General features: G+C 52.3%; 1 protein-coding gene across 10 annotated transcripts in view; it reads right to left on the reverse strand.

Moving 5' to 3' along the window:
• ZNF362 (zinc finger protein 362) overlaps nt 1–27,679 on the reverse strand; it is a 37,401-nt gene that overhangs the window by 4,031 nt on the left and 5,691 nt on the right. Inside the window, exons 1-9 of one of the 10 annotated variants that reach the window (XM_033422231.2) lie at nt 19,940–27,669; nt 17,978–18,118; nt 14,774–14,837; nt 14,384–14,630; nt 10,913–11,234; nt 9,959–10,183; nt 1,057–1,135; nt 782–940; nt 659–706 (exon numbers count right to left, since the gene is read on the reverse strand). In XM_033422231.2, the coding sequence (XP_033278122.1) occupies nt 674–706; nt 782–940; nt 1,057–1,135; nt 9,959–10,183; nt 10,913–11,234; nt 14,384–14,630; nt 14,774–14,837; nt 17,978–18,021 (1,173 nt within the window). In that variant the 5' untranslated portion in view covers nt 18,022–18,118; nt 19,940–27,669 and the 3' untranslated portion in view covers nt 659–673. The other 9 variants (XM_033422225.2, XM_033422224.2, XM_033422223.2 and 6 more) reach the window with 9 other exon arrangements.

The following is a 27,679-nucleotide window of genomic DNA, read 5'->3' on the forward strand; positions in this document are numbered from 1 at the left end:
TGTCTCCAGCAGTGGACTCTAACCTGCCTGGGGGCAAAGAATATGTCTGTTTGATTCATCCTGATTCCCAAGTGCCTGGCACAAGGGTTCAGCAAACACTGGGTGAATAAATCATTGTGTTAGCTAAGGTCTGTCAGGCGCTGACTCTGCCAGCCAACAGCCCTAGAAGTTAAGAACTATTACCTCTTCCATTTTACAGATGAGGAAACTGAGGCTTGGTGATCAGTCTGGGTACACGCGGGGGTCTGTTAACCGGAATATTTGGACACACATAGCCAGAAGGACACACAAAAGTGACTCACTTGGACTCCCTCTCTTGGGTGTGAAAGGCCCTTGTTTAGGAAAATTCCCATCCAGGGATGGAGGACTGGCACCTTTCTGGCCCTGTGTGGGCCTCCTGGGAGATGACGGTGGCTCTGGGCCAGGTCACTGTGCCCCTTGTGGGCATGACGGGCGTTGCAGCTTCCCCAGTGGGGAAAGGTCCTTCTCCCTCCCTGGCTCTGGGGAGCAGGTTGCCAGCGCCTCCCCGCCCACCACCCCACACTGCCTGGAAGAAACCACGTCTCCAGAAGCCAGGCGAAACACTACCTGGGGAGAGCTCGGCCTGAGGCAGCCGAGAACAGAAGTGGAAAGCAGAAGCCCTGGCTCTGCCACTCACTGTGATCTTGGGAAGTCACTGCCCTTCTCTCGGCCTTAGTTTCCTCGTCTGGAAAATGGGAGTGTCAGTACAGGTCTGAGGAGGCCGGGGAGAGGGAGAGGCTCCCGGGGGCCCCGCACTCACCGAGGTGTAGGCCCGCCCGCACATGCTGCAGCAGTAGGCCTTGGCATGCTTGATGGCATGGGCCGAGAGGTGGATCTGCAGGGAGGCGGAGTCCGAGTAGGCCCGGTAGCAGTTGGGACACTTGTAGGGCTTGTCCTTGTTGTGCTGGCGCTGGTGAGACTGCGGGGAGCACAGCAGGGGTCGGGAGCTGGCTGGACTCCCCCAGCCCCACCCCCTCCTTAGGCTCCCCTGGGGAGGAGGGGCTGTGCACCTGGCGGAGGCAGGCCGGCACTCACCTGGAGGTTGGAGAGCTGAGTGAAAGCCTTTTCGCAGCCAGGATGTGGGCACTTGTAGGGTCTGTCGCCTGTGTGGATTCTGCAACAGGCAGCCCAGTGAGGTGGCATCCCTGACAGGTCCCCCAGGCCAGCTCCAGCCCCCAAGCCCTCAGCTAGCCTGCACACCCCTCTGGCCCCCAAGCCTCCCAGGCTCCCCGCTCCACACACTCTCCCCAGAGTGAGCCCCAGGCAAGAGCTGGGTCTTCAAAGGCTACCCGCGTCCTTTCTTCTCTGGCCTCCCACAGCCATTCTGTGACCAGAGCCTCCACGCTCCCCACAGGGCCCCACTGAACCCGGCCCTCCACCAGCACCCACTCAGACAGCCCGCCCAGGCCCCCGGCTAATCACGGCAGTCTTGCTTTGATGGCATTCTGCCCCTCTTCTAAAAAAGCCACCTGCAGACCACCCACTGAAAAGGGCAGATTCACAGCTTTGCCAGGACCTTCGCTGCCCACCCTGCCTCTTTCTCTCAGGAGACATCACCCTCTAATTGGCCCCCCATTTCTATTTCCTGCCTCTTCCCCACATGGCTACCTGGTCACCCCAGCTACTGAGAGAATGCAGGACAGGGTGGCCCTGAAAGTCAGCCTCTGTGTCCTTCCTGTGAGCCCCTTTTTGTCCTCACACTGGCTCTACCATTTACTAGCTGGGTGGCCTTGGTCAAATCACTGAGCCTCGGTTTCCTCATCTGCAAAATGGGTATAAAAATACAGTCCCTACTTCACTGGGCTTTGTGAAGATTCCATTGTATAATATGTGGAAGGGGCTTAGCCAAGTACTGGCACAGAGTCAGGGCTCCATCACCACTTGCCAGTATTACTATTATTCATTCATTTAACAATTGTTATTTCAGGCACCCGTGTGCCAGGCACCACCCTGGGTGCTTGGAACATATCTGTGAACAAAACAGAAAAAACCCACTGCCTTGTGGAAACAATGAGCATGAAATAAGTAAGTAAAGTGCGTGTAGAAGGTAATAAGTGCTGTGAGAAGAAGCAGAGCAGGTGAGGGGGGTCGTGAGAGCATGGGGAGGGTACAATGTTAAATAGGGTGGTCGGGGTCCTCACTGAGGAGACTTGGGAGCAGTGACTCGCAGGCTGATGGCCGGGCTTTCTGCTGGCTGTTGCGGCTTGTGCTGGTCCAGCAGCCAGGTGAGGATGGAGGAGGACCGGGATGGGGTGTGGAAACGGGGCTGGGGAGCGAGGCGCACATACCGGGACGGGAGGCCCTCCCTGCTCTCCTAGGCTTGTCTTCAGTCACCTGCTCTGGCAAACCCTGTGCCAAGCAGGTAGGTAATGAAATGCAGACTGGACCTGAACCTCTTTTGCCTAAGCTGCCGATCAGCATTAGGTGGAGGGAGAATCCAGCTCTGACCACCCGGTCTGGCTCCTTCCCTAAAGCCACAGCCCGCCCTGAGTTTGCTCCGCCCATCAACAGACTCGTCAGACAAACTAAGGTCCCCCAGGGCAGGCCCCGTGCTGGCCAGGCTGGAATAAAGAACACTCCCTGCCGTCAGTAAGCCCACGACCTTGACTGCCCACTATGAACAGTGACAGTCTGAATTCCCTAGTGTGCCATCGAAGCCCTTCACGTGTGGTTCGGCCTCACCTCCCTGCTCCTGCACCCTGCGTCCTGGTCAGAGGACCATTTCTCATCTGGCAGCCACGGCTGATTGATGCTTCTGCCCGCCACCCCTGTGCCCTGGCTGCATCCTCAGCAGCGAGGCCGCCCCTCCTCTGTCTCCTCTACTAGACGGTGAACCCCAAAGGCAGAGACGGCTCATCTCAGGCTGCACGGAGACAGGCCAGGTGGAAATGGGCTGGCCCAGTTCTGAGGACCCCTATTCTACCTGCACATTTGGGGGTGTCACGTGTTTGGGGACATCATCCCAGGCTACTGCACCCCATCTCTACAACAGAAGGACCTGAAGGGTCATCTGGACCGGCTCCGCCTGCCGCCAGAATCCCTCCATTTCATCCCATCCTCATTCCCCTCCAGGGCTGTGGAACTCGGTGGCAGAGGGGACCGAGGGACCCCAGGACATGTGCTGATTTTGTTTTAAATTCCACAACACCCACCCCAGAACCCTCGCCTCCCACTGCTGCCCAAGTCATGCCTCTTCCCTGCCCCAAGGCTCCAGGCCCACCACCTCCCATCACGCCCCCCGCCCCAGCATTCCAAGTCCCTTCCTACCTTCCGTCTGGTATCCAGGCTGATCCTCTCCCAGGCACACTCTTCCCCCAGCTAATGCCTAGCTAAAACCCAGACTCCTGTTCTCAGTATAAAAGCCCCTTGATCGTGGCAGCCTTTCCTGACCCTCCAGACTAGACCTGGACCCTGCAGCCCACCCCTGAGCAGAAGTCTATGTGTAGGCACGTATTTTGTCAATGTCTAGTCACTGTTTTCTAAGCTGCCTCCCTCCTTGAGAGCAAGATGCCCTTGGTCTCGTTCACCACCATCATCCCAGGGCCTGGCACAGGCTCAGTAGAGAGGACTTGGTACATAGGAAGGTGAGTTCTTTCCTCCTGAAGTCAGTTACTGACAATAGTAATATGTTCCACATAATCAACAACGCCCATTCCTCAAGGGTATTTCACAAGTGTTTGTTGACTGACCGATGGATGGTTCTACAGGGACATCAGGCCCTACCTCAGGACCTTGCTCCTCTGGCCTCCTCCCCAAGTGCCACAGCTGTCCAGCCTCCTTCTTGGACTCCCGGCCTCAGCCTCTCCCCTCCACCACAGCAGCAGCGCAGGGACCTGACCTTGTCATGGTCTCCCCTACTGTCTCCCCCTTCTCCAGGACAGAATCCAAATCCACACCCCCCAGCAAGTCTCTGAGCCTTTGCTCGTGCCGTTCCTCCTGCTGGGAACACCATTCCCGTCTCTCATGAGAGAGGACGATGGACCCTTCAATCCTTGACTCCGATTATCCTCCCCAACCTCCATTACATACCTCCCCCTTTCACGGAAGTTTTCACATCCACCAGCCTCCCCGGTGCATGGTGGGAGTTCCTTTGGCCCAGAGCCAGCCTCTGACCACTGATCTGTCATGCATGGCAGCCAGCACTGGGCCTCAGAAGGGCTTCAGGGAGCAAAGTTTCCCCCTGATAACTGGCCCCTGAGCTCTTCACCCCTGAATTTCAAGTCAAGGCCAAGCCCTTAATCCCATCAGAGTCCTCTCTTTGCAGGGCATCTCCCCACTAGGCGGGCACCCAGGCCTGACTCCCACATCTGTAGTGATGGGGAGCTCCCCACCAATTCCAGGCGCAGGGAAGCTGAGCTGAAATCGGGGCTCCTGGGCTGCTCCTTCACCCCCACTGTCCCAGCCCCACCCCGGGGCCCCGGAGACTAGCCCTGCTCTCCTGCCTGGACCTCGCTCCCACCTGAGTTTCTTCTGCAGCCAACATCCCCAGCCCCCTCCCTCCTCCAAGGCGGGGCTGCTCCTCGGTGCTCTGGCTCACATCTCGCTTCTGCCTCCTCTTAGTGGTGTGGCCTTGGCCAAGCAACTGTGCCTCCCGAGCCCCGGTTTCCTCACCTCTAAAACGGGGATAATAATAAGGACTGTAAGGACTGTAACTTACTGAAAGGGCGTTCCTAAGACAGTTTCACAGTGTTAGTTTTGTTTTGGTTTGGTTTTTTTTGGCCGCAACGCACGGCTCGCGGGATCTTAATTTCCCGACCAGAGATCGAACCCGCACCCTCAGTAGTGAAAGCGCGGAGTCCTAACCACTGGACCGCCAGAGAAGTCCCCCCAGTGTTAGTTTTTAATACACTCATGTCTCTTTAAGACAAACAATTTATGAAAAACACAAAGGGGGAATTTATTCAATGTTTAAATAAAATTATCGAGGATTCATTAGTTATCATTTATCCTTTATTTTCCAGGTAATAAGCGGCACGTTATATTGAATGGCTTCAGTCCCGCTGTGCTTTGTAACTAAAACGATACAGTGACAGTGGACCTTCCTCAAGGTGGCTGTCTCTCCGTGGCACTTTTCAGATTTGTTATTTCAGATTTGTAAGGACTTTATGGACACCTCACATGTAAATATCTTATGCAGGGCTGGGCACTTAGGAGCTCTCTGACAAGGAACAGTTGTTGCTAGGATGTTATCACCATCCCTATCATCACACTTGAGAAAACCTACCCCTGTCACAATTATCACCAAACATGTACACAACATCGCACAGCCAGGAGAAGGAAAACACAGGCAAAAACCACTGAATAAGCAAACAAATCCAGGGTCACTTTGTCTAACATACGTTCCCCAAACAGGTAAAACGTTGAGCCCTTTCTTATACCTTACTAACTCCTTCATAAAACAGGGTTATCCCCTGACTTCGGCCTCGTGATATCTACAGATGTGTGATCTTATCCAGATGCTAACTGCACGAGACTACTGCTGTATCTCTACCGTGAACAGACTCACTACAAATTCCTGTTACTTTTCCCCTTAAATACATGTATTTATAATTTACAGGGCCGATCCTTCTGAAGTCTGGATTTCTGCAAGCACTTTGCAAGTCACCTGCTTTTCTTGTCTTGTTGCCTTCCGTTCACAGACAGAGGTCCCACCAAGATGCTCCAGAACTGCCAGCGCCGTTCAACTACATGAACCGTCACGTGCTCCCAGGCACATCTGTCTCAACTCCCAGGCGGGATCCTGCTCAACCTGCTTCTAGCTCTATTTTTATTACTTGACCGGGGCTGGTTCTGTTTTGACATGACCTTCTTTTACCCCCTTTATTATTGGCAGAACGTTGAGAAGATGGATTTGATTATATGCCCTGTCTGGTTCTCTATCAAGGGGCAAAGAACGGGAGTCTCTGTGGAATGGGAGAAAAGCAACCTGGAATCTGGTTGCTTCTTTATGTTTGGCTTCTTTTGGTTTGTTTGTCTTAAGGATTCTGGGACTTGCGGGCACTAGGGACACCAGCTTCTTTGTCACTGGGTTAGGACACGCTGGTTTAATTATATACGCCACTGCAAAATGACTAATAATTTGTCTCTAAATGTTGAGAGGACCCTCTTATGTTGCTTGTTTGGTTTCCAACCGCTATGAACTCAAATCACTCAAAAGAAAAAAATAGAGGGAGAAAAAAATGGTGCCCTCAGGAACAGAGAGCAATCCCTGAACAAGGAACATTCTGACAAAACACTCTCCCCTTGGGCTTCCCTGGTGGCGCAGTGGTTAGGAATCCGCCTGCCAATGCAGGGGACACGGGTTCACGCCCTAGCCCGGAAAGATCCCACGTGCCTTGCAGCAACTAAGCCTGTGCGCCACAACTACTGAGCACGCGTACCACAACTACTGAAGCCTGCATGCCTAGACCCCGTGCTCCACAACAAGAGAAGCCCCACTTGCTGCAACTAGAGAAAGCCCACGCACAGCAACGAAGATCCAACACAGCCAAAAATAATACATAAATTAAATAAATAAATTTAAAAACACTCTCCCCTCAAGGGCCTGTTAATTTTTTCTTGATTCTTTGGTCATGGTCTTAAATAATATTTTCAAACAAATGTCTACTTCTGAAAACGCTGGGATTCTTACTTATTATTACTTGCTACTGTGTTTATTTCCTACCAGACTGACGCTCCTGTTCTGCCTACTCTACCAACTTTGTGCTATAGCCTTTCTCAAACCCAGGCCCCACCTTCAGAATAATAAAATAGCAAGGTAACTTTTACACCGAGATGTGCTTGGAGCTTCCAGCTGGCCACTGGGCAACACCAAAGATTTGCTCCCCCACTTTATAAAAGCTCCCAGTGAGGGCATGTTTTGTATTCTCCACATCTGAATTAGCCAAACACTAGAATGAGAGCCGGCCTATGAAGCGTGTAGCAGAAGAAAGCTGGCGGATCAAAAGAAAAGAAGCTCAATCTCCCTGAGTTAATTTTATGTGTGTGTATATATGTAATTACATATAATTCACATAAATATAATATAGAGTAATATCATATATAATATATAATTGCATATAATATATATATGTGTACTTTTTAAGATGGATGGAAAAAACCTAACTTGTTTTCATGTACAGAGACTAGTACCATTAATATCCACAGAGAAATGTCTTTAAAAAGATTTTTTTTCTAGATTTAACTATGCTTTTTAGTGCCAATCATAACACATGCTTTATGAGATCAATTAAAAGACCGTCACAATGTGTCAACACCCCTGCTGCCTATAATATGCTCTGAATCTGAACAACTGATCATACATTCTACCTTAATAGAGGCCTCTAGTCTCCATTCTGATACTGTTGGTTATATAATAAATGGCCCAGAGTCATTTAGTCTTCTCAACAGGTCTGGTTCCCTCCCTCACACTTGCCTCAAGGCCTGTGCTTCAGGTCAGAGATTGAGTCTTCTGAAAGAAACATCAAGAGCTGACGGCCTCAGTAGAGGACTGTACCAGTGCACCTGGCTCTTTACACTTTGGGAAGAGACATGGGGCACAAGCTTCCAAGATGACCCATCACCATGACCAGACACTGCGCAAGGCCAAAGCAGGAACCAAGTCTTTAGTCCAGAAGCAGACAACTTTGCAGAGCGGACTAACTTCCCCAAGACTGGGGAACAGGAATTATGACGTAGGACTGCATGAAAGTGATTTAATTGTGGTTAATGTTCTATTTTCTAACGGGCATGTGAGAAAACCTCCTTTTTTTTTTTTCTTTGATCTATCCCTAATCTTCAATTTAGGAGGCTATATTTGAACAAACTGGAATAGGATATTCCTTAAATGGTGTCTTGCTCCAGCTAACCCTTTAGAATTTGGGGGGGGCGGGCACGGCAGGAGGACTATACAGATTTAACATAGATATAAACTAATGAATTATCAAGGAAATTTTAAAATAATGGTCCTATTGAAAAAACACTATTGGTCTTGTCTACAAAACTACTCAGAACAATTGCTAAAAAATATTCAAAGTGCCTTTACTGAGACCTTTTCCTTTTTATGACCATTAGTTTCTGTAAATAGGTTCACTAAGAATCTGTCCTCCTTCCTAACAGGATATAATTGGGTAAATCAAATTTGTAACCATGACCATGCCAGAAATGTCACATTTAATGACAAATTTGATTTAATTAGGCATGACAAGCCTGATAGTAAGAAACAAGGCCTGTACTTTGTAAGTGGGAATGTAGCCTTCCCCAGGCTTCCAGGAAACTGAACTGAATCTACTCCATGGCTTGTGGAATCCTTACCTTTAAGGTTATGGGAAAAGTCATTCCCGCTAGCCCAGAAACACTGACAAACTTGGGATTCTCCAAAAAGACGGTACCCTTCCCGTTACAGGTTGTACAGGCACAACCTGACAAGAGGTGAATTGGATGGATCTTAGATAGTAACTTAGATAGATCTTAGATTAGATAATATGATAAGAAAATTTTTTTTCACACATACACAGATTAAAATTATGACCTGGGGGCTTTACAAAATCTCCTGACAGGAGTTAACTCTCAAACCCTGGGGTCGCATGCTCTAATTTTAGTAACCATACAACCAGGAGGACACTGTTTATTGAGCAACACCTCATTACACACACCTATGTCCATAAAACTAGCCAAACGTCAAAAAATACATTCATGACAAGATCAGAAAATTTCTGAAACAAATCTACGTGGTCAAATCCACGCCTCAGGAGGCATGGGGACGAGAAAAGCAGACTGATGCCACCCTGCCCGCTATCCTGTCATTTGTTCCTTACTATCAAACCTACTGATCATGCCCCAGAGTCAGAGAAACAGACAAAACATCTTGCCCCCTGGGATAAAGCAAACAAAGACAATGGAGAGAAATGAATAAATAACAACACCACAAAACAAAACCTAAGGTCCCTGTGTCTAGCCTTAGTGCCCAATATAAAGAAAACCTTGAGCGCTTTCTGTGAGTTACAGACTCCACAGCAAAAACAATTTTATCCCTGCCAGTGCTGATACTGGCAGACACACAGCTGTGCTTATAGATATGAGAACCATCATGTGAGAAAACTGCTGTGTTTCTTCCCCTCTGAAGAGATGAACTGTAATTTGATAACCTTTACTTTATTTAAATACCTATGGTATTTTTATTTGGCGAGCCAGTCTTTCCGATGTCTGTACTACTGTGCAAAAACCTCTTTCCTTAAAGCATGTCTATCTCTGAATCCCCCGTTCATGCTTTCGACTAGACTGTACACCCTAAGAGGGCAGGAATCTGTGTCTGTTTTGTTCAGTGCTGTATCCCCGGCACCTACGGGCGCGTCTGGCATACATATTTACAATTCACCTCTTGTACATACTTGTTAAATGGATGAATCATATGCCCTGTAAAAGCCAGTTCTATTTATTCCACAAATATTAAACATATGCCTCAATGTTTATTATGTGCCACCCACTGGGGATGTGGACACGGAGGAGACCAAGCCCTCGCCTTCAAGAACCCTCAATATATTGGGGGTGGTGGGCAAATAACCAGGCAAGTAGAAGACAGTCTACCCCTGCTGGGATGGGGAAGCCCAGGGCCTGTGGAACCAGCTCAGGGGGGCCAGGGAGGACTTCCTGGAGGAAGCTTTACTGAGAGATAGATAGGAGAGGGCCAGAAAAACAGGATAAAGGAGGGGGAGGGTGTTTCAGGTAAAGGACACAGCACGTGCAAAGACCTTACAGGTGAGCAACAGTGGGAAGTGATGTCCACAAAGGCCATATCATAAAAGGCCTCGAATGACAAGCAAAACAGTTTGGTCTTGACCCTGAGGGCAACGGACACCTAGAGAAGGTCCTTGTCCCTCCTTGCACCAGGTCCATGCACCAGGTGCAGGTGCTGAGCTAAAACTGGCTGCATCGGGGCAGCACGAGGCTGGCCACTCACCTGGTATGCTGTTGGAGGTGGGAGAGCTGTCGGAAGGACTTATCACAGTAGGAGCAGTGGTAGGGCTTGACGCCCAGGTGGATGCGCAGGTGCTGGGCCAGGTAGGAGGCGTTGGCAAAGGATTTGGAGCAGTGCGGGCACTTGTGGGGCTTGGCCTCTGTGTGCGACTTGGAGTGGATCTGCATCTCAGACTTGGTGAAAAAGGTCAGCGGGCATACCTTACACCTGTGGGCAAGAGGCAGGTTCATACCGGGAAGATTCCCGCCCCCACCCCCAGCCCCGTGCCTGGACATCTCAAGGGAGACCTTCTACGTCAGAGAGACCTTGCACCAGGGACAGAGCTCTCCTGGGAGGGTCCAGGGGGCACAGGCAGGCCCCCAGCCTGGGCACCCTCCAATCTGGAGGCCAAAGGTCCTCCCCCTGGAGACAGATTTACAGCAGGCTGGGGAGCAGGCTTACACCTCACAAGGAAGAGAGGCTAGTGACTTATGGTTCTGGGGGAGGGGCTCCAGCACTCCTGGTGAGAGGTTCTCCACCCTGGCTGTACTTTAGAATCTTCTGGGGAGCTTTCAAGAAAGCCTGACCTGGGGGCCTCCGCATGTCTCCCCCCAGCAAGTTAAATCGGAACTTCTGGGGGTGCGCCCCAGCACTGGCATTTTTGGAAAGCTCTCCAGATGATTCTAAACGTTGAGCGTTCAGAACACTGCTTGAAGAGTGTAGGAAACAGACGCTCTCGACATCCCAGGCTGTGGTGAGGGCGGCCCCAGACAGAGACCACCTCTGAAGGGTTGTGGGCGGGGTGAGCCAGGAGACCCCGCCCCTCTGGACCGTAGCCCTCACCCTCCGCCTCTGGGGCCCCTCTTTGCAGTGCCCCACTGATGGGCCCCTGCTGCGGCCTGAGGCACTGGCCTCTAACCCAAGCGAACCTGGATGCCCTCCCACCGAGACCCCCACCTGTACGTCTTGCCCTCCTTGGCAGTCTCGCCCGAGGCCAGGATGGGGTAGGGGACTACGAGGACAGGCGGCCCCCCTGGATTCTCCGCTTTGATCTTTTTTCGGCCGCGCTCGGACTTGGGGGGGCCAAGCAGGCCGTGGCCCTGGATTGTCTTGATGGAGTCCAGGAGGGGGGGGCTGGTGATCCCTGAGATGAGGGTGGGGGACGAGGCGATGAGGCGGCTCTGGCTGGTGGTGGTGGGTGTGGATGGGGTGCTGGTACCCGTGCCCGCACTCGACTCAGATGTGCTCACAGCCGGGGTCCGGGAGGAGAGCCCCAGACCTGCGAAGACACGGGGGTGGGGGCAGCTGCAGAGGCCGGCTCAGTCCCCACCACCCAGCTGTGTGACTCTGGCAGGTCACCAGCCTTTCTGAGCCTCCCTTTCCCTTTGTAAATTATTACTCAGGGGTACAAATGAGAACTGTGTATGTGTAAGATTCCTTAGATACCTAAGGACTAAACTGAGTCCTATTATCTGTAACGGGGGCACTTTGGAAATCATCCCCCCCAAAAAAAACAAAAACAAAACTGAGGCGCAAAGATGTCCACTACTGTGTTATTTATAATAGCGAAAATTAGAGACAACTGAAGTATGCAATATTAGGGAAGGGCTTAATAAATTGTGATCAATCTCCTCTACTGAACATTAACTGCCCATTAAAAAGGAGATTATGTTTGTAAAAAAAGGAAAATCTTAAGCCACAGAAAAAGTTAAGTAGGAGATGGAGATGCACCAACATGTGATATGGATGGTAGAATTAGGAGTAATTTTAAAACAATTTTTTTGGCTTAACTGTACTTTCTAATTCTTTGACAACGAACTTTTTCCTTTTTTTTAAATTTCTGTAATAAAAGTTATTCTTTTAAAAACGAGGGGACTAGAAACATTCACAGCATCAGGTAAAGTACACAAAAAGATGAAAATGATATCTATCACATGATTAAGACTATGCTTTTTAAAAAAAAGAAACCCAAAATTTGTGCATTGAAAAAGATAATATCCAGAGTTGGCAACAGTGTGTGTGTCATACATGCTGGGAGTGTACGTTTATCCACCTTAATGGAGGGTGGTTTGGCAAGAGTTTATTAAAATTTCAAAGGTACAAAACTTTTGACGAAGCAATTCTAATTCTAGAAATCACCCATAGATATTTATTTGCACATGAGCACACAGATCTGCGTACTTGGACCTTCCATACAAAACTGTGATCAGACAAAACTGGACACAACCTGCTATTCTCAGCAGGGGCTATGTAAAGAGATGTGGTCCATCCTCAATACGGAGAACAGGGAAGCCATGAAAACAAGATAGATGTGCAGTGACGTAGAGAGAATGCCAAAACATGCTGCCAGGTGAAAAAGTAATCAACCACACACACAGTATGAACCCACCTATTTAAAAAAGCACGCATCCAAACTACACATGTATATACAGGTAATGTAGCTGTGTGTGAAAGCACAGGAATAGATCAGAGAAGAGACACACCAAAGTAAACTGTGTATAAATTGTGGTTCCCTGTGGGGAGGGAGAAGAATTTGTTGGTAAAAGGAGATATTCATACTTTATCTGCTTCCATATTATTTGAATTTTTTATCTGGTGAATTCATCCATTTTTTACATCTGTGATTAAAGGATAAAATAAAATAAATTATAGAGAAAACATATGAAAATGCTAACAACAGTAGGACGAGGGTTAATTTTTTTTTCTCCTTTTAGCTTGTCTGCAATTTCTAAATTTTCTATGATGACTACGAGTTACCTTTATAATAAAAAATGCACTAAATATGTTTACGATAGAATGGTGAGTAGGAAAAGAGAGTTCAAGTCATGGGTACAGCCCTACCACAAGCTCATCAGAACACGCCCAAATATTAAAAAACAAAACAAAAAAGATGGAAAAGGAAGGAAATGGACTAAAAGGCTCTCTAAGCTGCTGGGTTATGAGCTGGGGATTATGAGTGATTTTCTTTTTTCTTAGTTTCTCTTTTTTCCAAATTTCCCTTAATATGCTTATATTACTTTTTTAATATTACTTTTATAATGAAAAAATAAATTTAATAACGTCATAATAAGGAGGGAATGTGCAGAGGGTGGCTGCGGCCTGGGGGAAGGCTCACGGGGCCCCATGGCTCTTGGGCATCTCCGAGAGGCAGGAGGGAGAGGGGGAGAGAGGCACAGGCATCTGGCTGGCGGTGGGGCCAGCCAGAGGAGGAATAACAGCCCAGATACAGTTGCCACTGGAGAAAGCCTGTCCACCAGGCTCTGAGGTGGGCACCAGGCAGCCCAGCCTCGTGACACATGTCCCCCCAGCCCCCAGCCTCAATCTATCCAAGACTGGGCTCACATCTTTCCCCCACCCCGCTCCCCCTCCTATGACTCCATCTCACTGGCAGTGACTGGGAGTCTCCCTTGCCCCCTCCCACTCTTCACCCCTACACCCAGCCCAGCACCAAGCCCTGTCCACTCTCCCTCCTCAACATACCTCACATCTGTCCCCTTCTCTCCATCCCTCTGCGGCTGCCTTGTCCAGGCCACCACCCTCTCCTGCAGCTCTCCCTGCCACCGAGCCAGTCTCCACCTTATAGCCAGCCCCAGCTTTCTCACCCAAATCTGAGCATTTCCCTTGCCTACTTAAAAACCTTCCACGCTCCCACTGCCCGAGGGTGAAATCCAAGCTGCACAAGTGGCCCCCAGGGCCCTTCCCAGTCTGGTGCCTGCTTCTTTTCCAGCCTCAGCAGAACCAGTAGAGCAAAAGGGTTCACACATGGGCTCTGGAACCACACTGCCTGCCTCTGCCTCTTACTGGCTGTGAAACTGGGCCTCAGTTTGCTCATCTGTTCAATGGAAACGTTAGGGTGAACCACATGCAACTGTTTCTTTAAGTCAACCTAACAGTAGCCACCTCACAGAACGGCTGGGAGTAATAACATGAATACTGGTGAACATATACAGGTGCTCACCTGGAGTTAACTGCCGTATTATGACTGCTATCATCATCTTTTGATCTTCCCTACCCGGACTGTCCTACTCTTGCTTTCTACTCGCTCTGCACATGTTATTTCCTCCTCCTGCTCCATGTCCCTAGTCAACCACCAACCCTTCCTTGCATAGGGACTCCTCCAACGAAGTCTTCCCTCACCCCTCACCCCCCAAGTCTGGTTAGGGCTCTCCTGGATTCCTGAAATAGCTACGTGGATTTGGCTTCCTTGGTGATCCCCCGACGGGCAGTGACCCAACCTCGTCCCATCCAGGTGGCTTAGCTGGGCGCTACGTCAGGGTACAGGACGGAAGGAAGTCTGGAAGCTCCACCCCCGCCCCAGGCCCTGCCGGCCCGCCCCGCCCCGCCCAGCCGCAGGGTATCCTGGCCACGCCCCTCCCAGGTAGTCTCCGCCCAGCCCTCACCAGTACCCCGGCCCCGGCCCCGCGGTACCTGTGACCGTGCTGGTGGCCGGCCGCGCGTGCAGCGCCACGTCAGGCTGCGGCACGGCCTGCGGGTGCAGCCCCGGCACCTGCTGCAGCTTGGGCAGCGACATGACGGCCTGGCTGCTGTCGGCCGGCGCCGGCGGCACGAGGAGCGGCTGCTGCGACGAGGCCGACGTGGGCGGCAGGTGAGGCGGCCGGATCTTCTCCGCCATCAGCTGCTCCTTGATCTTGTTAATCAGGACCAGGTTGTCCAGCTGCGGGCGGGAGAGGAGAGGTACTGAAGGGGCTTGGGCCGCCGGGCCACCCGCGAACCCCTCACCCCGCAGCCAAAGCCCGGGGCAAATCAAAGCAGCTCCGAGACGGGGAGGGTGGCGGGAGGGGCGACGCTCCGTCTTACCTGGCTGGGCATGGTTGGAGGAGGGGGCCAGAAGTAGGGGTTGTTAAATCGAGGCTCGGCCATCCTGCGGGGAGAGAGCGACTGTCACAGGGAAGAGGGCCCTCCCCACCGGCCAGGGGCGAGCCCCCATCAGCTACACCCACTCAATCTGGGCCAGTGTCTGGGATCCCTGCCCCCGTGGGACCCTCACCTCGCAGCGGAGCAGGCCTCCTACCAGGCCCAGAGAACCACATCTCCAGGCTGAAAAGTCTGGAATTCAGGTGTCCCACGGTGGGCCCCAGAGAGCAAAGGTCATATCCAAAACAGAGTACTCCCAGCTCCTCCCCCCCGCCCCCCCCATCCCACCCAGCTCCCATCACCGTGATGCCCGCAAACCAATCCCTATTCCCCCGCCCAAGGGCCCTGGGCTGCAGAGCCAACCCTATGGATTCCACACAGAAACCTGCTGTCCAGAGACAAACTGAGAGGTCCTAGGGCAACTTTGTAAATCGCCACAGAGCAGAGGCAACTGCCCCTCCCTGATCCCTGCCCTCTGACCCCTGGCCCCATTAAAACACAGGGGGCAACTTGGGTCATCAGATACAGCCTTTCTGAAGGGCAATTTGGCAGGATGATTTACGGGAACCCAGATGATTACAGTATTGCCTTTTGACCAAAGAAACCGTACCTCTGGAAAGTTATCCTCAAGAAACAAGCATGGCCAGAAACAAACATTTTCCCTACAAGGATGTGTCGGAACACTGTGCTTAAGGAGGGCGTTGAGGAGGCCTGAGGCTAGGGCAGTTTGGGGCTCTTCAGTAGAAGTATGTGAAAATCCATCTGGTGGCCCTCACCTCTGGCAAGTTCCTGTGCAGTTAAAAGGGCTTTTCAACCAGGGCAGTATGAAGGGTGGGCCTTCAAAGCTATCTTTGTCTTCCATAGGGTTCAAGTCTTCCTGTGACCCTAGAGTAAGTCAAGAAGTGACTTATAGGGACCATGCTGGACAGAGGCATTCCATTAAGTCTTGCTCCCTATCAGATTTCTCTTATTTATCTCTCTCTTACAGAAATTACTATAACTAAATACCTACTGGTATTGGTTGCTTAAATGCAACTGTTTCTTATGATAGGCAAGGCTGAAATGAAGTGCCTTTAACCTTTTTTCCTGGCCCTACAAGTGGGAGAAGCCCCTACTGGAATCGCAGGCAGAGGGTTTCAGGAAAAAGCCCTCAATAAGGATACAACCTAATCAGAACACTCAAGAGTATCCTCCTCTGGGTGGCTGGGGCAGCTCTAAAAGCCCTCCTTCTCCCGCCACCCACAGAGACCAAGCTGCCCTTCTCTCCACCCGTCCAACCCTGCCCATCCTTCACAACCCAATACCAGAAGCACTTCCTGCCTGGAGTTCTCCCTGACTGCTCCAGATCCCTGGAACTTCTCCTTTCAAAGAAGGACCTCAACACAATAAAAATAGTGAGAAGGCTGCCATTTACTAAGTACCCACCTTGTGCCAGGCATACTGACACCAAGAGGCAGGTACTCTTATCATCCCCTTTTTACTACTAAGGAAACTGCAGTTCAGAGAGGTGGAGTGACTTGGTCAAGGTCACACAGCAAGTAAGCAGAGAGCTGAGATTCCCATTCTCATCTGCCTGACTCCAAAGTCCAGCTCACCAGTCCCTTAGCTGTTCAGGGGGAACGACAAAGCATGCTGACTGTAGGATTGTGAATACGTCCTGTCTTAGGATGGCACAGCACCCACTGCCCATCCACCCAGCAGCCTCAGACCTGTCCCTCCCTTGCTGTTGTCCACTGGGGAAAACGTGAAGGGGTCTGAGCTCTAATGCCAGGGTGAGGAGGCTCCAGGGCTGAGGGGAAGACGAGCTGGGGAGCTGCCTCAGAGAGGCCTGGGAATTGGATACATCTGTCTCGTCCAGCTTGGCATCCCCGGCACCCAGGCCCAGAAGGTGATCAACAACATGAGTTGTGTGACAGAATGAATAAATGAAGAAATAAATAATCAGAATTATTTTAAAGACAGTCCCACACAGTTATCTAGCACTGCTGACAGTGTACAAAGCCCTCAGTATCCAGCAGCATTCTCACCAGGGCCCCAGGAAGCAGGGAAAATCTTCACCCCCATTTCACAGAGAAAGAAGGTAGGGCACCAGGAGGGAAGCACTTGCTCCTGGCCACATGGATGGGGAAACAGGAGGGAGCGCTGTGCTGCAGTGTTGGGCATCGGCTCTCTGAGCCTCCGTTTTCCTCATCTGTAAAATGGGATTGAAACAGGCCACTCTGCTTCATTCCTGCCCTGGCCCAGGATTCTGCCCACTGTACCCGACTGTTCCTCAGACAGTTCTGGGGGAGCTGTCCTCTCCTCCCCTTCAGTTCAATGCCAAGTCAAGGCTTCCCCAAACTCCACCCTGGTCAGGGAGGTATGGGGTCCCATAGCCGGGATAGAGCATCCTCTCTGCCACTTATCAGGCCCCTGGTCAGCCAGGGACCACCCCTAACCCTGGTTGGGGAAGCAGGCACACAGAGGGGAAGGGTCTGCCCTGGGTCACGTAATCTAATCCACACAGCCTCTGCTTCATCTCTCTGTGTCCTTCTCTGGCTGGGCTTAAGTTACTTAATGATTTGCTCAGTGACCCAGGTACTGGTGTACATCTACCCTGTGTCAGCGCAGGGAAGGCGGGGGGGGCAGGGGGGAGCGTCTGCTGAGCCCTTACTGAGTGTCAGGCACATTGCCAGGTGTGCATCAAGAGCATCTCACGTGAGCCCCCCAACAAGCCTTCTAGGTAGGTGTGCACCTGTGCAGCCCTGGGACTCGCGTGACAGGGTGGCCGGGGCCGGGCTAAGCCACGCAGACCTTGTGTTGAGGGAGAGATTTTAAGCAGGAGAGAGACTGGTCAGTGTCTGTTTAGGACAGATGGACAAGGCAGAAGGGCATCCAGGCAGAGGCAACAGTTTGAGCAGACATGGAGGTATGAAAGTACAAGGCAGGTTTGGGACAGTGGGCAGCCACCCACTGACACCAAAGAGAGCTGGAGAGTGGTGAGGGACAGGCCAGCCAGCAGGGCCTTGAATGCTGCTGGTGAGGAGGCCTCAGGCAGTGTGCAAGCCAGGGGGCCTGAAGCTTGGAGGACCGCGGTTGGAGGGAGGAGCCTGAGGACAGCGCCTGGGGCAGAGGAGCCAGGCTGGCTGGGCTGAGTGTCCCACCTACCCCATCCCCTGGAGGCTGGGGAGGCCATGCAGACTGGGCTTCATGCCCCAGACAGAAGCCAAGACTGTGCTTTGAGCCTCGAGACTCACAGCCCTGATCCTTGCAGTAGGGCGAGCAAGGTGTCATTTTGTTTTTCTTGCTCTAAAAGGTGAAAAAGGTTGGATGGGTCAATGAATGAAACACCTCCTAGAGCCGCCCACCCACCCATCTGCCCATCCATTCGTTCTGGATACATCCTCTGGGCCAAACGGGGGACCAGTGCTGGGGAACCGAAGGCAAAGAGAAGAGCCCTGCCCTCTGGGAGCCCTGAGCTAAGGAAGGAAGCAGACACGTGACCCGCAAGCTTCTGCAAAAAAAAGAACTTTTGCCTGTGAGGCCTGCCACATGCCACCAGGGACCTCCATGCAGTCAAAGCCGAAGGGCTACCTTCCAGTCCCGTCCTTCAGGGCCTCCCGGCCACCTGGGCCCTTTGAGAAGACCTGGGTGCCGTGAGCCCTGGGTTCCTCATCTTCTCAGTCTCTTTCCCAGCTCCCACCCCACACAGCCTGGGCTCCTCAGGGTGGGCGGGAGCTCCTCTCTTCCACTAGCCTCAGTCCTTGGGTGGCCCATCCACTCTAGGACTTTAAATACCAGCCAACCCCCCGGTCTCCACCCCCAGACCAGGCTGCCCCCTGGAGCTCCAGGCCCACCTTCCAGTTACCTCCCTGACCACTCACGGGCTGCTCAGACTCAGCAGGTCTGAGCTGGACTTGGTCTTCCCCTAGGATATGTACTTCTCTAGCGATCCCCTCTGAGCGGGGCATCGCCATCTGCCCAGACGCTCCTGCCACGGACACTCATCCACAGCACGTCCCCTCCCTCCCCTCCCAGCTCAGATACACCAGCAGCCACGTCTTCGGGATTCCATTTCCAAACTCTCTCTCTAATCCACTCCATCATCTTCACAAGTCCTAGCTACTATCCGCTCACCTGGACCACGGAACAACCTGCTTTATTTGGAGCCCAGTGCACCCAGGTTCAAATCTTGGCTCCAAAACACCAGCTGTGTGATCTTGGGCAAGTCACTTGCTCTTGCCCCCCAAGTCAGGGATGAGCAGCCCAGAGCACAGGATGGAAAGAAAGGATCAGGGAGGACTTCCCAGCGGAGGTGATACGTGCTTTAGGTCTTAAAGGATGAGTGGGAGTTAGCCGGGCAAAGAAGGAGTGGGGAGCATTCCTGGCAAAAGCAGCAGCCTGCGTAAAGGCCCAGAGGTGAGAAGCAACACAGTGCGTGAGGCGAGCTAAAGCGATCAGTGTAGACCGGGAGACAGGACATGAGGCTCGAGCCAACGGCCAGGGTCAGACCTAGAAAGGCGGTTCCAGAATCTGAGGCCTGGAGTCTGGACTTGAAGCAGTAGGTGACGGGACAGAATCTGTGGTTTAGAAAGGCCCCTCTGACTGCTGAGTGTAGGCGGGCCTGGAGAAGCCAGGAGAGGAGGCAGTGAGAGGGAACTGGTCGAAGGTCCCCAGGGAATGGAACGGAGATGAGAGGCGGGGGCTACCCTGGGCCAGGGAAAAGGGTGACCAAGGAGGCCTGGCTATTTGGTTAGAGCTGGAGGCCAAGGAAGCATGCAGGTTGCCCTCCAAGGTGTGGCCCAGGAGGTCCTCTGGACACCGACGCAGACAGACAGAGTCACAGGAACATGCAGACAGACAGCACCAAACTCCGACATGCCAGATCTGTGGTCCCAAACATGGACAGATGGGGACATGGCAACTCCCATGGGCAGGACCCCACAGCCACCAGGACAGAGTCACAGGTGGATGCTATTACAGGAGGGTGAGCGCATACAGCCCCCAGGCAGACCCGGAAGGAGGCAGTGAGGGGCACTCGGGGAAGTTGGGATGAACACAATTGCCTTATTCCCCCAAAGAACAAACCCCTCATTGACAGATTTCAACCTGGAATCACAGGCTCCTTACCTAGAGTGTCCTTTCCCACTTGGTGAACTTCTACTCATCCTTCAAGACCCAGCTCAAGTGTTCCCTCTTCTACGGAGCTTTCCCTGAACCCCCAGTCAGTCACTTCCTCTGTGTTCCCAACAGCACCTTGTATATGGGAATAACAATAACAATAACAATAATAAATGGCAGCTACCACTGGTTTCAGCACCTACTACTTGCCAGGCGCTATGCTGAGTATGTTACACGCATCATGTCACTGAATTTTCCCAATGGCCCTGTGAGACGTACATTTAACAGAAGAGGAAACTGCAGCTCAGAGAGGCTGACCAACTTGCCCAAAGTCACACAGCTAGCAAGTGATGGAGTTAGGATGCCACCCAGATCTGGTGAAGCACTACAGGGCTGATCACACCCTGGTGCGGTCATGTTTCCCTGGGTGACTTGCCCACCAGACTGTGAGGTCTTCACAGGTAGAAGTGGTGCTCATTCACCTCTGCCATTCCAGCATCTAGTCCGAGGGGGTTTCAGAAACTCTTTGTAGAATGAAAAAGCACAATAATACCGACTACCTTTTCCCGAACACCTAAAATAGGCCAGGAATGGTGGTAGCAGGGCATTTTACAGCCATTATTTTATTGTTGCAATAGACCCATTATACATATGAGGAAACTGAGGTCCAGAGAGGTTAAGTAACTTGCCTGAGGTCACAGAACTGAGTCTGGATTGGAAACCAGGTCTATCCATCACCCTTTCCCAGGACGGTGGCCTCTGAGGCCAAGCTAGCAAGCTCCACCAAGGGGCAGAAGGGGCAGGGGCACTGAGGAAGGGGCACACCAGGTGCCAGGCCCTGCCACCTGGGGAGGTTCAGGCCTAGAAAAACAGACACAAAAGAAAATGGACAGCCCAAGGGGGAATGTGATTAACCTTGCCCGCTGCAGGACAGCAACTTTTGTCCCACCTACCCCATCCCCAGGCCAGCCCAGAGACATTAAAAAATGAGATATGCCCAGACCCCATGGCCACAGGGGAACTAGCTCCCAACAAAGCAAATGGGAGAGAGCAGGACCCAAAACTGTCCGGATACTATGATTACAAGGAGGCAAAAATAAAAACCTGCGTCAGAAAAAGCTGCAGGGAACCACGCCCAGAGGGAGGCTGGGAGCGCTAGGGGAGGCAGCGGGGGCTGATCTGGTTTTTTGTCTTCGTTTCTCTAATTTCCAGCTACTCTGCAATGTTGTTGTTGCTTTTATAATGAAAACAATAAATTTATTCTTAAAAAAAGAGAAAGTCGTTGGTAGCCAGGGGGGCGGGGGTAACAGATGGAGGGTCTGGAGGCAGGGAGGAGCAGGGGGGATCAGGGTCAGGGATGGTGGGCACTCAACTGACCGTCGCATGCCACCCATCCTCCAGGCACACATGACCTGGTGGGTCATGGCAGATGTCCGCAAGGGCTGTCTGGCTGAGGTGAAATTCCATTGGCACTTTGAAGCCGGTCAGGGTTCCACAGGGATTATCTCCACACCTTCCCTGCCCTGGTCCGGGCCCCTTTCTGCTCTGGCCTCAGCTATTCCAAGAGCCTCCTCCCAGGGTCCCTCACCTCTACCCACACGACCCTCCTACTGCAGTCACTGTGATATTTCTAAAATACAAATCAGATCACAACATTCCCCTACTGAAAACCTTTGATGGCTCCCTCCCTCCCTCCAGACAAGGTCTGGATTCCTTAGGCCTTCCATGCCTGGCCCTTGCCGACCTCTTTGTCCTCAGTGTTTATTTCTGCCTTCCACTCTGCCCAGCCAGACCGAGCGCTCCCCCACTGCTCCACTTCCCTTCTCACTTCCTCACCTCTCCCTGGAACCCTCTGCCCTCCCCATTTCACTGGTTAACTACAACTTATTCCTCAGGCCCCAGTTTACAGGCCACTTCCTCCTGGAAGCCTTCCAGGACTGCTATGCTATGTTGGGTACCTCTCCTCTCTGCTCCCTTTGTGCCCTGCATGTTCATCATCAGACCCTTGGCAGTCCATTTTCTGCCTGTTTTCTCGTCCATGCTGTCTGTCAGGGCACAATCAAGGCTGAGTCATTTACCTTTAAGCCAAAAAGTACCTGATAAATGTTTGAATAAATGAATAGTCTAGGTAGAAGGAACTGAAAGTGTCATGGCCTAGATAGAGGAAAGTCCCCTCCCCCTCCTCTGAGTCCCTTCCCGCCACTCTGGCACTATGTTGTCCCCTGTGTTATATTCTTCCCTATTTTCTGGATCTAAGCCCTATCTTCTTAATTGATCTGAGAAGAGGCTGTGTGCTGTAGAGACTAGCAGACCAAAAAAGTTGTTAACAGCTAATAAACACAGAAAATGGTTCTGCTTCCCATTTTCTTCCCAATAAGAAAATGATAATACTCAATGCTGGTGAGGGTATGGTGAAATGGCACTCCCATGCATTATTTCTGGGAGTGTAAACTGGAACAAACATTTCCGAAAACAATCTGGCAATAACGTTGCATGAGCTCTGTAAAAATTTTCAGACTTCCTGGCCTAGCGATCCTATTCTTGGTCATCTGTCCCTAGGAAATACCCCAAATATAGACAAAGTTTTATGCACAAAGCTGTTTGCTTCAGTGGTTTTTTTACAGTAGCAAAAACCTGGAACAGCCAAAATTTTAAACAACAGGGGGATGGCTCTGTAAATCATGTTACACAGTGATAGTCTACAGTCGTTGATAATAGCCAATGTTTACTGGCATTGCAATGACTCATTTAACATTCATATCAACCTTACACGGAACTGAGGCACAGAGAAATTAGGTAACTTGCCCAAAGTCAAGCAGTGTGTATATGATTTGAACTCAGAAAGTCGGGCTCCGGAGCCCATGTTTTCCACCCTGACACCACATCCATTAAAAAGAGGGATTAAAACCACCCTGCAGTCATTTAGGAAACACTCATGATACAACATTAGTTGGGGGGGAAGGGAAGAGTTTAAAATTATTTGTATAGATAGAGCAATGACATCTATCTAAAAACCGGGTGCTGAGGGAAAAGACAGGAAGGAAACACCAAAATGCTAGCAGTGGTGTGTTTCGGGCTCGGGGTGGGGACAGAAATGGGGGTGGGTTTTGGTTTATTTCATTTCCCTATTCTCCGACTTTTCTGAAGCGTGGCTACATGACTTTTTAAGGAATATTTTTAATAAAACTAAAGGTTCGGCCAGCTTTGGCCAAGAAAGACACCCCAGCCTCTGCCTACGGCCCCACTAGGATCCTGGCCTCAGGCCCTGCAGGTTTACCCAGGAGGAGACAGGGGCTCAGAGAGAGTCAGGGGCTTGCTCAAAGTCCCACAGTGAGCCTCGAGCCCTACCCCAGACCCCAGCCAGGAGTGCAGTCAGAGGGGGACTCCCCTGCCTATCTGGGGACTTGGGGAGCCAAAGCCAAACAAAGGAAAGCCTGCCCACTCACTCACTCTCCTGCTTAAAATCCCTATTGGGTTGCCATAACTTTTGGGGTGTAGTTCAAACTCCCCAGGGTGGCCCAGGGCCTTTGCTAAGGAGGCCTTGCTGGCCACAAGCATCTCTCCCTCCAGCCTCACTAAACGACCTGCAGGTTCCCAAAACAAGTTGCTCTCATGCCACCTTGCCTTTCTTTGCACAGGCTATGCCCTTCCACGTGGGGGACCATCATCCAGTTGGAACCTTGTCAGATGCCCAACGGCCATCAGAAGTCAGCTGAGCTGTCACTGCCTAGAGGAAACCTTCCTGATCGCCAGCCCCATCCTTGGCTACGTTTGCAGCCTCTCCCCTGAGCTCCCACAGCCTCCTGGGCTCCCCTTAACCTAAGCACGCATCCCCCCTACCCTAGAATAGCCTGATAACTTATCTGTCCAATCCCCCAGGTGTCAGTGAGGTCAGGGCTTGGTTACAACCCTATATCCAGACTCAGTGGCACAGCTCACCCAGCTCTTCCTTCAGGTCTCAGCTCTGACCCTGTGGCCCCCTGCATTCCCCCTACCCCACCTCTGTATCATGCCTCTAAACACTGCCTCCAGCCATGACCCTCAAGGACAGGGCCACTGCTGCAGCCCCAGAGCCTAGCACCCTAGCTGCTTGATAAAGTTCACTGAGGGAACCCATGGGAGGAGGGGGTCTGTCCATGCGGGTCTTGAAGATGGGGAAGTCTGCCAGGAGAGCAAGAGGGTAGAGAGAGAGCAGAGGGGCATGTGTGCAAAGACATGGAAAGCTGCTAGCTTCCTAGGACAGAAAAGCTTTCTCAAAAATGGCCCCTGCCCCAGGGAGGGGCAACAAGGTACTGCTGGGGTGTGGCTGAGCTAGAGGCGGGGGCGCTCCTGGGAAGACGAGCTCATCCCATTGAGGGATGAACACAGACTGCATGAAGGTGGGACTTACTGATGGCAGGAAGGGGAGATGTCAAGAGAGAGATGCCAGGGAAGGGCAGGCCGGGTGGGAAAAAATGCACGTGCAAAGGCCCCGAGGCAGGAAAGCATGTGGACTCGTGTTTGGTCTGGTGTGGGCCCAGTGCAGGAATTCACAGGGGAAGGAGGGAAAAGTTGCCGGGGCAGTTCATAAGGGGCCAGCGTTCCAGAAGGCACTTGATGAAAGGCCACGCGGGGCCACGTTCAGGGGTCCCTGAGCCAGGAAAGGCCATGGTCAAGGTTTTCAACAGACAGGTCATCAGGGGCCCAGAAGGATGGCCTGGAAGGGACAAGCAGGAGATGGTCTAGGAGAGGGAAGCTGAGGTTTCCCACCTTCCCAGCGCTTTGAGACCCCATGTGCTCAGTTTTCCTCCCATGACCCCTCTGCCCTCCATGTGGCCCCAACTCCACACAGCCAGAGCCCTGAGTCCCAGCTGCTGCCCCCCACCCCACCCCACCCCCAGGACCCAGGCCAGCCTTGGAAACTTGTTCCTGGGAACTTCCTGTGAGGAACTAGGCTCCTGAGGGTCCTGGATCCAATTAGGCTGGCTTGCCACAGCCCTGCAGGGCTGCGAAGGGCCATTTTCATCGTGATGACGGGGCTGATCAGAGCGGGAGGGGGCGGCTGTGTGCACCGTGGTCAGTGGGAGCTGGGATGCTGTCCCTTCCCCTCCTTGTCCCTCCCCTCTCCTACCACCAGCCACTCAGAGACACCCAGGGAGGTGACCCTCTCTGGGAGCCCCAGTGCCCTCACCAGGGAACAGGCCATGACCACCTTCTCAGGGCTGAGAGGACATTCTGCAGGCTTTGAACACATGCCTTTCTCTGCTTCCATCTCCCCTTGGGTCCCCCAGCTCCCATCCCCACAGGGAACTCCTGCCAGGGTGAAATGACAATGATAATAGATCACTGAGCACTTCTTCCACATCAGGCACTATTAGGGGCCTTACAAGTACTTCTCACTCAGGCTCCTAACGACGACCCTGTGAGGTGGATGCTGTGAACAGTTCGAAATACAACACACATTCAGAAAGATGCCTGGAACAAAAATGAGCGGCTCAATGACTTATTACCAAGCACACATCCAGGGGGCCCAAAAGCCCCCACCCGTGTCCCTTCTCGACTGCGGTCCTCGCATCCCCCAAAGGTCCCACCCTGCTGGCTTCCAGGGCAATCTCTCCCTTGCTTGGGGTCAGGAATGAGGCTCAGAGAAGATGTAACCTGCCCAAGGTCGTGCGGCTGGTGAGGGCAGAAGGAGTTGGACGCCTCTGCCATCTGCTCGCTGTGTGACCTTTCACAAGTCCATTTCCTCTCTGGGCCTTTGTTCCTTCCTCTATAAAACAAAGAGATTCAACTAAATCACAGCCTGGATTCTTGGACCCTCTGAGGGGCGATGTGGCCACCGACGGGTTAAAAGTAAAGATTCTGGAACAAGACAACCTGGGTCAAAGCCCCAGAGACTATTACCAAACTGGGATGATAAAGGTATGGCCTCAGGGTCTTTGTAAGGATTTGATAAGTGAATACATAACAAGTCTTTAGAACAGTGCCTGGTACACAGTAAGGATTCAGTGTTGGTCGTTGCTGTTTTGTCATTAGGTTCTCCGAGGCACTCGGGAGACTTTCCCAACATTTCAAAGACCCACGTGGAAATGTGACCAACCAGAGACATCACCTGGGCTGGGGGGCAGTGGATGCAGCAGCTCGGGGAGGCCTTCAGACCCCACAGGGGCTGCTTGGCAGACCCCTGGAGAGCCAAGTCTGGGATTACGCAAAGCAAGGGAGCCAGCTGCTGAACCCCAGCTGTGGCCTGGCTCCCAGGAGCTTTCTAGACAGGTCCTAGGGGTCCCAGGCCGGGAACCCCCAGCAGGTGGTCAGAGCCTGTCCTCATGCTGTATCTCAGGACCCCTGGGGTGGGCAGCCTGTGGGGCAGGGCAGACAGGGCTCAGGCCCGGGGTGGAGGCCAGCAGGTAGAGTGGGCCCTGAGCAGGACAAGGCAGCAAAGGGAAGGTTGGGCTGGTCAGAGAGAGGGATGGAGAGGGCCTGAGGTGGACATGTGGGTCAGGGTCGAGGCCAGGGAAGACCTACTACAGGCTCTGGCAGGCCAGGCCCACCTCCCCCAGGTCGCAGGCCTACCACCTTCTCCATGTTCCTTGGTTTCCCACCTCGGGGCCTTTGCTCCAGCTGTTCCCTCTGCCTGGAATGCCCTCACCTGGGAAACTTCAAGCCAGTTCAGCTATCACTTCCTCCCAGAAGCCCCTCTCCCCCCCACACACGATTATCGTCACTGGTTACAGTAAATCTAAAAGTACCACTTTCCTCATCATAGGAAAGTGGTTCCTTTCCAGCAGTTACCAGAGTCTGTAATCATATCATCATTTGTGTTTGTCTAATGTCTCCCCGACCAGGGCAGGAACGGTATGAGTTTTCCCCACCTCTGTCCCCAGCATGGAGCATGGGCCCTGGTATATGGTAAATACTCAAGAAGTCCTGCCGGGTGAAGGTGGGAGGTCCAGGCAGGCTGCAAACAGATCCGGGCAGGGTGTGGGCACACACAGCTGCACGGGTGTGCAGGAGACACTGTGTGCAAGGCCAGAACGTGAGGCTGGTGTAAGAGGCACCTCCGTGTAAAACACACACGTGCATGAGCACGCCTGTGTGCAGGTGATACATATGGCATGTACAAGAGTGTGGAAGTACACGAGAGGCAGGCAGGCAGCTGTGTGTTGCTTCCTGGCAGGTGCACACGGGTATATGAACATGTGTGTAAGCTGTGGGTGGCAGGAGTGCATAAACGTGCTTCTGTGTGATGTGTGTGTATATCACGTGTGTGGACTTGTCTCCTGAACTCCTGGCTCCTATAGGCCCACTTTGGGGCACCTCTGGTGGTGTTTCTGAAATAGCAGGGGAGCACCTCGAATTGGCAAAAGTGGGGCGGGGGAGCAGGGTCAAAGGTGGAAGCGGAATGGCTGATAGTATGAATATGTGCAAGTGTGTGTATTTGAGTGTGTCTGGGGGGTGTGTGCCCGTCTCAGCCAGGTGTCCTCCCATTGAACCCCAGAACCTGAAATCGCTAAACTGTCCCCTCAAGGAACATGAAGCCTTTGCCCAAAGCTCAGAGAAGGACCCCAATGGTAGGGACCGCCCCCCAAGGATATCCTGCCACACGGATGATGCAGGGACAAGGGAGGACGCTTTGGGCCCCAGAGCCAAATCCCTTGGCCTTCCCCACACACCTTATCCATTCAACACACCACTCCGCCCCGTCCCCGAATCCTACCAGCCTCCAAAGCCCGGCGCCAGCCCTGGTTCCACGAAGCCAAACCCACCTCT

Source organism: Orcinus orca, chromosome 1 (genome assembly GCF_937001465.1).
Source record: "Orcinus orca chromosome 1, mOrcOrc1.1, whole genome shotgun sequence".
NCBI lineage: Eukaryota > Metazoa > Chordata > Mammalia > Artiodactyla > Delphinidae > Orcinus > Orcinus orca.